Source organism: Ammospiza nelsoni, chromosome 4 (assembly GCF_027579445.1).
Source record: "Ammospiza nelsoni isolate bAmmNel1 chromosome 4, bAmmNel1.pri, whole genome shotgun sequence".
Classification (NCBI taxonomy): Eukaryota; Metazoa; Chordata; class Aves; order Passeriformes; family Passerellidae; genus Ammospiza; species Ammospiza nelsoni.
Window position 1 is genome coordinate 69,545,683 of NC_080636.1, and position 17,037 is coordinate 69,562,719.

The window sequence follows — 17,037 nt, forward strand, 5'->3', positions numbered from 1 at the left end:
CCTGCCAGGTAAATATAGTAAGTTTTCAAATATTTCCTTTCAGACATAATAGCTCTTGTCTCCTTTAGTCTTAATTCTTCCACCTTCCTTTTCACCTCCCTGAGAGGTTTCAGTTAATTACAGTTTTCTTATCTGGCCTCTGCCAAGTCTTATTTTTCTCTACGTGTAGCCTTTGGTTCTCATAATTCATACTGATGCTGCATTGACTTTCCCTTGCTCTGAAGGACTTAGCCCTTCATCCCTTCTCCTAGTGATGCATCACCTGGGAAAAAACAAAACATTTGCATCAGCATCTAAAAACACAAAAATTGTTATTAGAGCAGAAAGAGTAAAGCTGACATGTCTTGCAGACATGCGCTCCCTAAAAAATAAAGCAAAGGTTGCAAAAACACATAGGCAGAAATGAGCATTTCACACATTACCTGCACTTCTCAAACACAGGGGGGAACGTGTGCAGGTTTTTTGAAGAAAGAAAAAAACCCCAGCACAATACAAATTTCCCAAGCATTTTCAACTACAGTTTTCTTGTCAGTGATTTCAAACTTCCTTGCAAGGAGACATTTAACAGATTTAGCTAACAGACATTTAGCTCAATTATTTTACTGCTGAGGTCTAATTTGCAGGGGAGTGCCTCCAATTAATCCATGCTTTAGATAGAAGTTTGGGGCTTGTATATTCATTATATTCCAACAAAAACCCTAAAGGAAGGTTAACAAAACCCTGGTGCAAATATGCACCTGGAAGAAGTTAACATGTTACTGACTTAGGTAACACAATTAAGTGTTACAAACATCCCACAGATTCAAGAAAGCAGCAATAGGAAGACAGTAATGCCTAAGGGATGATCCTACCCCAAAACTCTCACCCAGAACTCATCCTAGAACTCATACTTCACTCCAGAGGGGTTTATGGGTTTTATAAAAACACGCTAGAGAAAATGCATGAATGTATCTGTTTTGCTAATCCCTTCATGCAGACAGGAAGCTCTGCATAAAACAGCAATCAGTACTTTCTCACTTCCCATTACAGCTGATGTGCAAAAATGTTTGTTACTGTGCTATGGGAAACAGTCCATGTCGATACTGAATTACTTTCACTTCAATGCAGTTCTTTTTTGCTCTCCTTACTATAAAAACCTTAATGGAAAAAAGACATAAGTTCATATTGTATGGAAGGTTTTATTGATTGCTAAATTGCTGTCACTTACATCAGGTGTAGCACTTTCATTCCAATCCAACAAAACTAAAAAGAAGCTGTTGTTAGACACTTGTTTCTGTGAGCCTTTCAGCTGCCAAATACAAATTGTTCTGCACCACTCTCATGCTGCTAGCAACACAACAGCATTGTAGTTGCACAGCTTACATTGTATGCCTCAGTATCAGCAAAGTCATCTGAAAAATTCATCGCTTTACCAGTTACACTTTTTTATTTTACAAACAAAACCCATTTCCTCACTTCTCTGCAATTTTATACACAGTATAAAACAAATCTCAGGGTTTGTGGTAGAAGCCTATACAGAAGACAACATCAAATTTTATGGAATTAAGTACAGTAATTATTTTCTGCGATTAGACTCCCATTCAAGATTACTTAAACTGACATTGCACTGTGACCCTTTCCAGAAGCATGGATAATCCATCCAGTAGATCAGATCCTCCTCTTTTCCTTCACCTTATGACTGACATTGACAAATCTAATGCCACTGTGTATCCTACACGATCAGGCCTGTGTGTGTCACAGCTGACTATCCAGGCTTACTCAGCACCAGAGAAGTACTTTGATGAAATCTGATAATCTCGATGCACCATAAACAATACTTACATAAAAACATGTGATGATATTCACATTACTGTCAAAGGGAAGAAAAAACTGCTGGGAAGGAAACAAACAAGTCAATCAAATGTTCAAGAATACACTTAAAAAACCAAAAAAAATCACACTTAGAACTGTGGCAGCCTATCCTAGGGCCAAAAAGGAAACATATTATCCCAAGTAATAGTGCACGGCCTTTAATGTAAAAACAAAATCTTTACTGAGGGCACAAAAAAAAATGCTCTCATAACCACTGTCCCAAGATAGCAGATGTCCAGAGAAGAAACACAGGTTCTTAAGGAGACTTTCTGATCACTCTTCAAAATTATAAAGAGTAAGTAAAATAAATGCAGTTTCTAAAGTAAAGTGCCAGTACAGAAAAGACATGCTACAACTGTGGCTCATAGCTAGAGAAGTAATTTCTCCTTCCTCATTCCAAATTATTAAAAAAAAAAAAAAGACACTTCTTAAAAAAAAACCCAAAACAAAATGGAACAAAAAAAATCCTCAGCAATCCCACCTCTTTTCAAGTTAAGTTGTTTCTCTCTGCTCTGGTTTCCTAAACAGGATTTCACTGTGAGCAAAAAAAATCTGCACAACACCAATAATTCACTGATTTCTGGAATGACGCATTAGTAGCTGTATACATGCATAAGCCACAATCTGGATTTTTAACTGTTATATCAGTTACCATGGAAAGAACTGTAATTAAGATCCAGAAAAATTCAAATTACCACTCAAATAAAAGATGCTTAATCCAACTCGTAAATATCAAATATTCCATTTCCTATTTTGTGAAGTTTCTTCTGACAGTAGCTGTCAACTAAAATTCAGTTATTTATGCAGCCTGGACTCCCTTAAAATGACACCGTCAGACATTCAGATTATAAATACAAGACTTCCTATGTATCATAAAAAAGACAAAAATTGTCATAATATAAACAACACATAATTTTACTAGCTTTTTGTAAATTACATTGCAAATAACTCACTTCTCTAACACAAATCCTAGATTTGAAAGAAGTCGAACTGCTAGAGAATAGAAATAATTATTGTGAACTGCTTGACATCAGTGCTTGATATCAGTGAGGCCACAGAGTAATTCTCTAGCCAATGCAGCTATTAATCCTGCTAGCAAATTTGCCAATAACAGAATGGCCAGATGACAATTATTTTCTCTACTGCTCTGTGAAGAGAAAGTACTTTAGAGCAGCACAGACATCACAGATAGTAGCAGCAAGAAGGTTTACATGTTTACTGCTTGTTATGTGACTATTCATAGAGCCAATGAAAGATTTGTCCCTCCACAAGTACAAACTACCTTCCAGTAACAGTTTATTTTAAATTCCTTCTTAAGATCGTGGGAAGACAGCAACCTGTAAAATAAGGCTTAAATGAGCTAAGAGCTTTTCCTCTAGCTGAGTTTTAAAACTTCACTGCACTCTACTGTCATATATGCTTTAGATAACTGGAAAAAGCAAACAGTTCATCTGCAAAGAAAGTCAACTGGTCCTGCAAACAGTGCATTGACAGCAGTCCTTGCTACAGAAGGCCCACTCTGAAATAACTAAGTGAAGATGAGTGCTTCCATTTGAACACTTTCCTGGGGAGAGATACACTCTGAAGATCCATTTCCTTCAATAACACAGCACCAGCAATGTTCAGTGGCCGTGTTTATAAAGCAAATTACCTTATTATTGTGTTGTCCTGCTTGTTTGTAAATTACTCAGTAACTCTAATTCAGTATAGACTTAGCCTATGTACAATAAGCAATAGTAGTCTAAAATCTGAAAGTGTCCCTAAAGAACTTCCAGAAGATGACTTCTATGCATAAATTTGTGATTAACTTTTGAGGTCAAGCAAGGGTGCTTCAGACAACTTAGCTCATCAAAATATTTTTATAAGAATCTGTTGAATGTAAGCCTAAAAATTAACCACCTGCACACCTATCTTTTTCATGAGCCATACATGCTTCACAAAGTAAAGATTCAACTGGTTTGCTGGAATCGCAACAAAAAAAGACAAAAGGAAAGAGAAATAAAATTTATTATAAAACATGTTGAAATAGCAATGACTTAGCTGACTTCTTGCTCTGCTGTTCTAGGCAGAACAAAATCTGACTGAATGCTTTCAGGAAAGCCAAAACAAAATTACTGAAGTAGTATGTTGCCACACTAAAATCGCTTTCTCTTGATAATTTCTGGTTTCCAGCTGACCGGATGGGTTTCTTCAGTCTAAAGGGAAAAAAAAAATTATCTCATAAGGATTTTTATATTAAACTTGAAACTCACCTATAACTGAGGTTTAGTTTAAAATACCATTTATGAAGTATATGTACTCTATTTCATAAGTAGCATTATTAATACTTAATCTACAATGTAATTAATTTACCCAAATTAAATTTTCTATCATCTCACTGTCTGAAATACATAGCAATACTTTTTCTGTACTTGTCTTTTTTTTTTTCCAGCAAGGAAAATGATCAGGTTGCCAGTGGCATTTCCAAAACAACACTGTGGTTATCAAAGCACATGAGCAGGAGCTGCTAGTGACAGGCTTTCCAGACATATCTACATCAGTATTGGTAGATGTCATGGAGTGTATTTTGCCCAGCTTTAAAACTGATAAAAAATTCCTGATTCTTTATACTTAAGAGTTACTCCTAGTCTAATTCAGTGCAAAATTCCAAGGTTTGATTAAAATTCTTATATTCTTTATATTGAAGACATACACAGATAAACTACACAATCATCTGTTGTCCTCTCCACTGGTAAACCAATTCATATTTTAGAATAACAGTGTGAAAATAAGCTCTTGACTTCAAACTCTAAAAACTGTCAAGGCCAATAACTAATTCAAATGATATAAATAAGTACAATAAACCTTAAAAGTGCAATCCTTTTGCTGATTCCCATATTTTTATCAATACAACCTCACATAGTTCCCCACTGGGTTCAAAACTCAATGTACATGATTGTATTCAGATTTCTCCAAACTTCACCAAAAAGGCCCTTTACAGAAGAGTTCACAGACCTGACACTTATTTGTACTACAGCATATAACAATAATTAGGAATGCAGAAATTAGCTACTGTCCTGTTAATGCTAATACAGAGATTTCTTTCAAACTTCAACAAAATGGATTACATAAGTATGAAAATGTCCCCTACAGATATGTGTTATATTTGTCTGAATTTTTCTGATTTTATGAAAATACTTTAAAAAGACTTTTTGACATACCGCAGTATCATCTTCTTTGTATACTTTTATGGTTTTATCAGCTTCAGCCGTTAGCAATCTGCTTTCTGACTGGTCAAAAACACAAGCAAATATTCCTGATTCACTGTCCAAAGAACCTGGCTGTACAGCTGCATGTACTCTCTGGAAATTGTATCCAGTTCTCCAGTCCCAAAGGTGCATAGTGCCATTATCAGCTACAACAAACAAACAAGCCAGTAAATTTCTATCAGTCTTCTAAAACCACCATCATGAACAATTAGTAAATACATCAGGAATACATAACACCACATTCATGTAGAATAGCACAGTACATCCTATAAATTTTCCTGTTTTCTGCTGTTTTCCTTCTCAGAATCTCATCCAGATTGTCATCAGATAACCCCGAGAGATGATACACTACATCACAGGGCAATTGCACAAGTTGCTTTGGAGGCACAGTAAGGACAGGTATTCTGAAAATCAAGCTCCCTGCTCAGTAGCTCCACTGAAGTTGAATGAGGAGGCATCATCCTCCCAAAGAGATTAGGACATTGACTTAATGCAAAGTGGGTTTAATGTTTGCAGAGATTTTATTCCAAATCCAGTTTAAACCACCTCCAGTGTTGCTGCTACTGGCATCAGCTACAGGGCATTCACAGCAATCTGAACGCTCTATTCAGAAGGATACTCTCAAGAAAATTTTTCAGTTAGAAAACCCAATACCCCTCAAAAGCATCATCTAGCCAAAACAGATTTATTAAAAATTAGGTTTCTCCACAGCTGCCAGCTAGACTAGAAATCCAGATATTTCAAGAAGGGTGTTTCTACAGTAGAAAACTCCAAGGTAAAATCAACTTATTTTGATTCAGTATCACCTTCTCTGAAGCTGCTGTAGATAGCATTAGGATGTAAAGGGGAGAATTGAAACCCCAATTTTAACTTTTTAGAACTCACAATTAATATCAGTAAAATGGTAATAGGGTTTTTTTATGTGGAGAAGGTGTTTTTTAAGACTCAGCTACTACAAACATAAAAAAGTCATAAAAGGATGTTCTGAAAGTGTCTTCAAATAATAATAATGACGTGTAAGTCCATTTCAGTATTTTGTGAAGTTCTTGTTCTTACATGGGTGAGCCATTTGTTAAACACAGCTTTATCCAAATTTTAAAATCAAGGGCCCCTTTCACATAGATGGAAACATAACCAGAGTAAGGTGACAATGTAACTGGCTGTTTCCCAATTCCTGCTTAGCACATTTCCATCTTACCCCACATCCCTAGCCTACAGGACCAAGGGCACATTGGACAAAGTGCTTTATTCCCATTTAGCTTTAGCAAGATGCTTCTACATCTGCTAGCCAGTGTCACTGCCTCAACATGCAGCTAATTCCAGAGGAGGCACTAATGACCAGCAGATCATAAAGGATGGACTCTGGAGCCTTGCAGCAGCAGCCAGCTGAGAAGAGAAACCTCTTCCATGCAGTACATTAGAAGTCCTTCAAATTTATTTTATTTGCATGCAGCTCAGAAACATCCAAGGTCATGAAAGTGGCCCTACTCACAACAAAATGAAATTATGTCCTGCAGCAGTCTGACAGGCCTAGGTAAGGCAGAGCTCCATGAGCATCTCTGCCTAAGGACCTCCAGCCATATGTACATGGGGGAGAGGAGAGGAATGTGTATTTCTCATTTTTACCTCCTGAGACCAGAACACCATCGGAATTTACAGCCAGTGTGTTTATAATAGCATTGTGACCAGAGAGATTCTGGATGAAGTTTCCATCTGGGAATTTCCACTGCTTAATATTATCTGGAGAACCAGATGCAAATGTGTAACTGAAAGAAAACAAACAAAGTATATTAAAGCTCAAAATAGCTGTAGTGAGAGCAAATGTCCTTCATTAAAACTACTGCTAAATGCTAGTTGCAAAATTACTTAATATTAAAACTGCTTCTCTGACAGGTTTACTTCACATGAAATTAAGCAATTTTATGAAGCCATGAATTACCTACTCCCACTGTTTTCTTTCCTCTTCATAAACTAAACTTTATAACATCCTGTATTGCCATAGATTTCATATGCAAATATCTGAAATGCACATTAAGTTCTCTTCAGTTGTTATTCTGGCAAATTTTCAGGTATCAGGGCATCACCAGCAAAGGTAACAGGATAAAAAGGCAACAAACCCCAAGCACAGGCTAATGCCTAGTCTTCCAAAATTACATAAGCAAGGAAAAAGCCCTGCAAAAATGTTACTAAGAAATATAATTTCTTCCACTGAGTCACCCCAAAATAAAAACTTCCTTCATTTTAACATGTGCAAGCAGTTACATGGTTATTTGGGTAGCACATACAATAGCCTGTAGGAATACTTTAATTTGCCACAATATCCAGAGAATTTGCTGTCTATTTAAAAGATAGCACAAATAAAAAAGTTGAGTTGAGAAAATACTGCAACATTAAAAAAAATAGTAATTTGAACTGTAGACTGACAGTTGCTACCATTTGACAAGAACACTTCAAGTTTATTTTCAGAAAGGTATTATCAATGAAGTTGAACCCTGAATTACTTTTTTTTTCAGAATGTAAGTAAAATAGAGCCTTTTTCTATAGCTAACAGGCTACACAGTTTTTCAGGCACACACTCGGACAGAGTTTATTCATATCAAAGATGATGAATTTCTGATAGAAATGACAAAATGTAATTTTAAAATATTAAAGGCACAGAAGCAATCAAGTTCTATGTAAACTCCTTTTGTCCACTATTTTAATGGAGATCCAAACAGGCAACAGTTGTGCATCAAAATACAGCATCTAAATTCAAAGCACTTCCAAGAACATCTGCTTCAAAGCTTCAATTCTCACACTGAGTTTTTTTTAAGGCCAGTTAGATTGAAATGTCTTGTGCAGTGAACCACGTATTAAAAAGACAGACCACTCTATTAATCACTGTCTCCTTTAGCATTAATCACATGTGTGCATTGGCCCATTACAAAACTACTGCAATTCCTGCCCACAACCATTCAGTTACATATTTATCATTAGCCTTATGAGCACTATATCACTGAATTTTAAGGACTGAATGAAAGGCACACACATAAGCAACTCTGGGATATAAGGCATTCTCAGGATTGCTAATGTACACCAATGCCAACACTAGAGAAGCACACTCAGTGCAGTAAAATGTATCTGATAATTGATATGTACATTTTTGCATCATCCTAAGTGCATTAGTTTCTCACATTATTATGCTCTACCATTCTAGATCATCACTCACATTTCCTCTCTTCAATTCTCAAAAAACTATGAAAGTGTAACAAAATAAAGAAAACTTACTGTCTTGGATGTAGCACTACTGCTCTTACAGATTTCTTGTGATTTGTTAAAGTAACACGAGTTTTTCCTGCCACCAAGTCCCAGAGCCGTATGGTAGTATCATGACTGCCTACAATGAGAAGAAAATTTAAAAAAAACCAGTAGAAACCATCATCTTGATTTTATCATAATCATTACTTTGCTAAGGCAGCCAGAACGATGTGAGAGACACATAAATACTGTGCTAATGCCACCTCAGATGAAGAAGATGCCAGATTGCAAAAGTATTTTTACTCAGTTTTAAGAAGTATCCAGTTTTGCAGGATAACTTTAAGAAGTTACACTGCAAAGCTTGATTTCGACATAATGGGAAAGAAGATGAACACTTAACCACAGTACTGGACACTCCTGAACTGAAATAGGGAGAACCGAAATATCACAGAAAATGCAAGTCTCAATATATATTAGAACACAAATGAAAACACCAGAAAAAAAGGAAGTGCAGAAAAGCATTCAAGCAATGCACAGTCATATTTGCTTAAACATACCATTAATAGTATGTAATAACCATTGCATGGCCCATTTTCAACAGAAACTAGTACAAGATTTGAAAAATTAACCAAGATAACATTATGAACATCACACAATTACTGAACAAACACATTCACTATTAGGTTTTTCCATCATGTTACTCATGAAACTACACCTACTATACCTGTAATAATTTGTGGTTCTGCAGCTTGGCACTTCACAGTTGCTACTGCATTTGTGTGTCCTGACAGTGTGTGCACACTGGCTTTTGTCCTTACATCCCAAATCTATGAAATCACAGCAAATATGTCAGAGGTCAGTAACAGGAGAATATTCAATGTATTTTATGCACTAACACTGATTACATAATTTCCTTGCCATAGTCTTACAGATTAAAAAAACGGTATTTAGGTGGTATTTTTCACCCAACCATTTATTACAGAACTGCCTCAGCTGGCAAATTTCAAGAAAAGCAGGAACCTGCCAGTTATATGCCTTCCAGGCATACGGATAATTCAAGCCACCATAATCCCACACCACCTTCTAAATACTAAGCAATCCTACATACACTATGTAGTCTACCTACTAAACTAAGAAATAAAACATCATCCTGAAGTGACATGGAAAGTTTGTGTATTTGGGCTTCAATTTTATCAACAATGTAAGACAAAGCTAACACAAACCACCTTAGTATTTCATCTAAATTGATGACAACTTTTGCTAAGTGCTCATTTTTACAAGTGAAGATATTGAAATACAGACGTCAAGATGTTCAAACACAACAATGCTATACTTACTCGTGCTGTTGAATCCCTGCTGCATGTCACCAGCACATCTATTGTTGGATGCAAGTCTAAGCCATAAACAGCACTTAGATGACCGTGGTAATGTCTGATAACCTAGATGAATAAAAAACCATGCAAACTAATAACTGAAAAAATATTCCAAATGCTTTGATTTTTGTATTTGCTACTACCAATTCCTTCAATTAAAGAAACTGCAGCTTACCTTATTGTACTCAAGATCCCAGCATTTCACTTGTTTGTCTTCTCCACAAGAAAAGAGGTATGGACTTCTCGCACTTACTATCACCCCGCGTACGGTACTGATGTGTCCCGTCAAAGACAATTTCAATTTGCCACTAGCAAGGTCCCAAATCTGCACCAAAATAGGTATTTTAAGGTAGACAGGAAAAAGTTACACAGTGAATCTGGGTAAACAGCCCAGATGTAACTGATCCTGCTGCAATGTAAGATAAAAATACAGTCACACAAACACTTGCTCTCCAGATACTACCATGTAAGAAATGAAATCTCAAAAGAAGAACGGCAGCTACTCCACAAATCCTTTATGACAAGGTAACAAAAGAAAAAATGTTCTGCAGTTCATTATTCCACAAACAGCAAACAAGAAATTGTTTCCAAGGGCTGGAAACATTTTTAAATAAAAAGGGAACAAAAAAACCCCACCCCTGCAAACTCTGTCAGTCATTTCTTCCAAGCTCTTACCTTTATGGTTCTGTCAGCAGAGCCAGTAACAAACCACTGATTTCCTGGTTCCACTGCAATGCATCTCACCCAGCCCAGATGACCACTGATAACCTTCACAAAGAACCAAAAAAACTTTATATCAGAAATAATACAATACCTTTTGAAGTAATTTTCCTTCTTCAACACTGAAATTTGCTAGTATTTACCAAGAAAAGTCAAATGTGAAATCAGATCTGAAGACAGCTTGATTTCTACTCCAGTTAAAGAGAAAACTAGAAATTTACATAATACACCAGACTTGGGGAAGCTGCAATATGTAAAGACCTTGTTTGTATAAGCGACTTTTTAATATCCTTTGCGAGTCCTTAACACTGTGGCTCAACACTTGAAGCTTTGCAGAGAAAGACCATATTTGAGCACAGATTCCTTCTGCTGCTGGACAGTGTTTATACAAAGAACAATTATAAAAACACTGGCTATTAAATCACATTTCTATATAATAACCTCTTAAAGCACACCATCGCCTTCTTTTCCCCAAAACAGGGGTAATATGAGAGTTGGACACTTTCCAATAAAAAATAATGGAGCCTGATCTCACAAGAAATACTCTGCCAACACATGCTTTGCTTTCAGCAGCCCATTCCTCTAAATTTTCCAAGGTCAGACAGCTAAAATCAAACCTCATAACTAGTTTCACTGGATGTCACGTTTCAGGTACTGTCATACGGCTCATTTTGAAAGATTTAAAACACAACGAAGTTTCTTAGGCAGAAATACAGCAAACCTTCCACCAAATTTAACATAACACAGCTACGAGAGTAAACGAGAGGTTCAAAGCGAGACTGTGTATACATAACTTAGTTGTGATCACTTTTTGATCACATTTTTAAATCACATTTTATTATATTTTTGTGAATGAGAACAAAAACTATGATTTGAGGTCTTACATAGAGTATGTCTACTTTTATATGCATGTTCATGTCATGTAATTTCTGACTTACTCTGTAGAGTTTCCAAGGTGGATGCCACTGAGGTTTGGGCATGGTTGGAGCCTTCTTTGGCATTAATGCAGAAGTTTTGTTTCCACCAGCTTCCACCATAGCCTGTAAATTAAAAGAAGTGTTAGTCTTCTGGTTGGTAGTTTATCTCTTTGTCCAAAGCCTAAAACATTCTGCCTTCTCAATACTGATTAAATTTAGTCAGTCAGGAGATCTCCAGACAACACACACAGATCCAGAAGCAATCTGGTCAACACCATGTACTGTTCCAGTTAGATGTGCAACAGACTCACCACAGCCATCCCAGGAGGCTGGGAACGCTCAGACATTCCAGCATGCCTGTAAATGTCACCCACACCAGCAGCTGTCCTGTTTGCATCCAGCCTGGGGGGAGTGAAAATGGTTCATGACTGGCAATTGACTTTCTCCTGCTAAATGATAAGGCATCACAGGGCTGCACCCAGCTGAGTGCTGTACACCTCTCAGGATGGAGAGTCCACAACCTCTCCTGGCACCCTGGCTAGGACCTGACCACCCCAAGGTACAGATATCACAAAGCTTCACATTCTTCTCTTCTAACTAAACAAAGTTTCCCTTGTCCCAACTTCCACCCACTACCTCTCATGACAATACAAAATAAAAAGCATACATAAAAACAATGCCTGTCCACACTACAAGCAGTTCCTTTAAGAATATTCTAATTACTCCAAGTAGCTCTTATCCCAGCTTCTGTGATTTGCCTTGCAATTCCCACAGATAACAATGTCAATGAGGCAACACAGCAGTACCTGGACTGGGAAGCAGGAAGTGCTACAGCTAAGGACTGTGCTGCAGATTCACTTGGCATCCTCTGGACCTTAGTATCTGCTGTCAAAGCCACACCTTGAAAAAAAAAAAACCATATCAGAAACAAAGACAACTCCATTAAACAGGAACTCAAAAGTGTATTATACAAACATATATAAACACATATACCTGCAAACAAGGGCCTGACACATCTGTAATATAAACTCTCATTCTTCAGTAACATTTTCACATCCAATTCAAATCTACTGAAATCTTTATTTTGGCACAAATCCTTTCCATCTTGATCTACTACATATATGAGTACAAAATTTCAAAGAGTTTAAAACAGTATGCCAGTGGAAACAAAAAAAAAGTCTAATTAGGAGCAGCATCCATCTCTATATCCAGCTTTAATTGCTATGGAAATCTAAACATCACAGAAATAAACATGATCTTGTAAAGCATTTGCTAACTTAGGCCCTTTAGTACAATTTATAATCCATCCCTATGCGGTGTTTGGCATCACACAGTGGTGCCAGAACTACAGAAGGTTTAGTCCTACTGAAGTGAGAATTTCCAGCTACACATTCAGATTTTTAACCTTGTCAAGAACAGCAGGTGTTGTCTAAAAAGAAATTAAAAACTCTTTGTAAAGTACAGTTTTGGTGCAGACTGGTGAATTTAACTCATCACTTTATTTCTTCTCCTAACCACTTCTGTCAGTTGACAACAAACTCAGTATTTGGGCAAAATATTCAGGTTAAAACAAGAAACAGCCAAGAGAGTCTGATTTTGAACCCTGATATAAATGATTCTATTAAAAGAACACTAAACTGAAGGAAGACACTGTGAGCAATTCTTGTCCCCATAGTTAAAAGCAACTATGCCTGGTTGTTTAACGGTTGAGGGTTCACTGAACACTCACATCTGTTAAGTTATAAATCAAGACAACAGATTTCCCACTACACATAATAAACTTAAGCACAAAAAAAGATCAACACCTAAAACTAAATTCTTACAAGAACAGAGCAGGATCAGTCAGTAGCAGTGGCAATGAGCAACTAGTGCTTGTAACCCTTACAAGCACTAAAATTATTACACCCTCAAAACTCTTCCCCAGAGCAAGATGGTGAAACTTACATCTTTCTGCTCTGGTGATGAAAAGCAGGCAACATTCCACTACTATTAATTATGGATTCACATCAAGAAGAAGCCTGCTCCTGCTACGATGGAGGATATCTTCTTCATACAGGAACCCAAAAAATCCATACAAACACTTGCAAAATTTTACTTACCAGGCCCAGATGGGTATGGGTGAGTACCAGTTACCATATACTCAACTTCTTGCCCTAAAGAGCAAGAGAATGTTATATTAATAATTACATTTTATAATGCACTCAAACAGCAAATAGAGGAAAAGAGAGCAGATAATACACAGCAGAAGAAACTAGTAATCACCTTCAATGTACATACACATTTCTCATTTTCATTAATTTAATTTGTTCTGGTTATCTCCATTTTAGAAAACTCGACTGTAAAAAACAATTAATTTGAATAGTGAAGCTACCATTCAGTTATCAAGAGGACTCAAGAAAAAAATCTTCACACTGCCTTTGAAGGAGATATCATGACTACAAAGAGCATGGGTGTCTGAAACGTAAGCTAGTTGGTTGGTTGTCTGCGCTGTCAGAATTGAAAAAGGTTCTTTTCTTCTTAAAAGATTTTTCATTCTCTCTCAACGTGTTTCACAATACTTCCAAATAAAGCACCTTGGGCAGAATCTCAGTATCAACTGAATATCAACTACCTCAACTAAAATGAGGCAGTATTTTTAGAAAACAAATTTTCATATGAGATCTAACTAACACACACACATTTTATACATCACAAAACATACATTAAAAAAACTCTACAGATTTGAAATAAAGTGTTTTCTGGTTTAAAAACTGCACAACTAAAAGACTGTAAATATACTATGAAGCAAAGCTAAAATAACAAAACAACCACCTCAAACAAAAAACAACACACAAAAATGCAAAACAAACAAAAGTAAGAAAGAGGATGTCCTTAATCATGAATTTGCAGACATAAGAAATACATTATTCAACTCTAACACTCAAGTACATTACACACTAATATTACCAAAAGTTACTCTTTTCACCAACTAATCACAATAAAAAATGCACAGCACTCAATAACTCCTTTGTTAAAATCAGCTTCCCCCTTCTTCTGTATCACTTACCTCTTGTGGACCCTAGCAAGAAAAATACCAATCAAAAAAGATTTCTTTGATATCTGTATTTATCTCCAGTGGATTAACACTGGACTGCATTCTGCAGATTTTACACCAGTGAGACTGTGACAAAAGAAGGACAAATAGAGCACTAAGGGCACACTAACCTTGGTTTCCAGAGTACTGTTTGTGTCCATAGGGATCCCCGGTGTTGGGGCCCCCCTTCTCCCTCAGGTTCTCCTTGAGCGAGGGCATGTGCAGCACTGAGCCGTACTCCGTGCGCAGCTTCACCGCCATCTTCACCTTGTGGCTGCGCGAGAGGAAAGCAAAACCTCACTGAGCCCCAGCCTCTGAACTGCTAACAGGTTCTGAAATATTGCACAGGGATGTCATACAACTTACTCTACAACTCTAATATTTCTCTCCCCCCAAGATTACAGTGTTGACAGTACAAAAACATCTGAATTTCTGACTTGAGTCAGAAATTGACAATCACTGACAGAGTTTAAAACTTCACTGGGTGCAGCAGCACGTACCTTTCTTCATCCAGTGGGATAGGCTTGGCATTGTCAGCTACAAACATGTCATGGGTTCTCTTCAAAGATCTGAACACAAGTGTGTGCACAGAATGCTTTTGGACTTCCTAAAATAAAGAAAAGAGCATTTAAATAAGTTTGAACAGATTTAAATGAAAAACTGAACACTGAAACATAAATTGAACTGAGTAGCAATTTCTCAGTTCTGTTACATGACATGCAACCATTCTGTTCGCAGAAGACACTAATTTTCTTGGAAACTAAAAAATTCATTATGTCAGTTGTTTATTCAAAGCTATATTCTATTCCTTGAAAACTTACAAGACTTTGAAAAGCAAGCCAAAAACTTTTATCAAACTTTCTGCACTAGTATCTACATGACAAATCCATGAGTATAAAAGTTCTATCCCACGTCCTTCCCAAATCTGTTTTTATATGTAGGCAATAAATAAGTCAATTCTTTCTGAAAAAAAAAACCAAACTGTAAATTTTCCCTCACTACCACTGTAAAAAGAACATGAGCAATATGAATTTCTGTGCACAGTACCACTTCATGTTAACATGGCTAATTACCACCTAACAACAGCAGCTGCTGACACCACAAATGGAGGAGTAGGTACCACAATGTCTCCCCAACAGCGAAGAAATTTCTGCAAGTAATTTTTGACAGATGCTTTTCTGTAAAACACCAGCTCATAGTGTTGCATCTGGCAGCAGTCATTGCACCTCCTTCTATAACCCCGACAGCCCCATGTTTCTTCAGAAGTGCATGAAATTCACCCCACAGTAAAGATTCTACAACCTATAAAACCAGTGGGCTTCTCCACAGCTGTGCTCCCAAACCCTCACAAAAAGCCCCTTTTTGTGGTTTCCCTTATGGGCTAACAGTCAGTAGGTCTCTGGTGGTAAAACACCCCGGCATCAGCTCTCCACAATCACAGAATATGCTGAGCTGGAAGTGGCTCACAAGCATCATCGAGGTCTGGCCCTGCACAGGACACCCCCAAGAGTCACACCCTGTGCCCAAGAGCATTGTCCAAATGTTCATTGAGCTCTGTCAGCCTTGTGGCTGTGACCACTGCCCTGGGGAGCTGTTCTAGCACCCAACCACCCTCTGGGTGAAGAACCTTTTCCTAATATCCAACCTAAACCTCCCCGACACAACTTCAGGTCATTCCCTTGGATTCTGTCACTGGTCACCACAGAGATCAGATCAGAGCCTGCTCCTCTGCTTCCCCCTCATGAGGAAGCTGTAAACTGAAATGAGGTTTCTCTTCACCCTCTTTTCCAGTGTGAATATGGCAAGTGACCTCATCCACTCCTCATAAGGTTTTTCCTCTAGACCATTCATCTCCATAACCTTTACACCTTTTTCTGATACTGTGGTACCCAAAACAGTACCCAGCACTGGAGGTGAGGCCGCCTCAGAGCAGCTCGGAGCGGGACAATCCCCCCTCCTGACGGGCTGGCGATGCTGTGCCTGATGCCCCGCAGCACCAATTCCGCATTCGGCACAAGCCTGGCAAAGCAAACCCGCTGCTCACTCCCGCCCCAGACACGCACACTCCCATGGCCCGCACCCGGTGCGTTCTGCGGGCACCTCGGTGTCCCCGGGCCGAACCGGGCGGGGGCCGCAGATGGAGGCGCTGCCACGGACCATCCCCACAGCGGCCTTTCCCACCCAGGGGACAGCGACGGTGGCGGGTGCGCGGCGGCGCTTCTCCCGCCCGGCCCCGACCCGCTCCCGCTCCCTGGTCTCGCCCAGAGCGCCTCAAGGGCGCGACATAGCGAACACGCGGGACCCTCCCTCGTCCCTCACCTCCGCCATGGCGCCGCCGAACTCCCCCGGCCGCGGCCGCTATGGAGTCACTTCCGGCGCCCTCCCGCGCCGGACCGGAAGAGACGCATAAAGAGGGAAATGGACGGAGCGCCAAAGCAGAGGGGCGGGGCTTATGGGAACGCCTCCGCTCGGCGTGCGGTCGTCGCGGGTTCGAGCCCCGCCGGCGCTGCCGGGGCAGGTGGTGCGAGTCACTTCATCAATGTGTACAAATATATGAAGGCGTGGTAACGGGAGAATGGAGCCAGGCTCTTCTTGGTGCTGCCAAGCAACAGGACAAG

The 17,037-nt window shown here is 38.6% G+C and overlaps 1 protein-coding gene across 1 annotated transcript; it reads right to left on the bottom strand.

Moving 5' to 3' along the window:
- Positions 1-3,840: 3,840 nt before the first annotated feature.
- On the bottom strand, positions 3,841-16,808 carry PLRG1 (pleiotropic regulator 1). Its single transcript, XM_059470792.1, has 15 exons — positions 16,739-16,808; positions 14,920-15,026; positions 14,551-14,693; positions 13,446-13,499; positions 12,153-12,246; positions 11,658-11,748; positions 11,368-11,469; positions 10,385-10,477; positions 9,885-10,034; positions 9,674-9,775; positions 9,061-9,163; positions 8,367-8,475; positions 6,726-6,865; positions 5,052-5,245; positions 3,841-4,046 (listed from the first exon to the last, which is right to left on the bottom strand). The coding sequence occupies exons 1-15, from the start codon at positions 16,745-16,747 to the stop codon at positions 3,987-3,989; spliced, it is 1,551 nt and encodes a 516-aa protein (XP_059326775.1). The 5' UTR covers positions 16,748-16,808; the 3' UTR covers positions 3,841-3,986.
- Between the last annotated feature and the right edge of the window lie 229 nt (positions 16,809-17,037).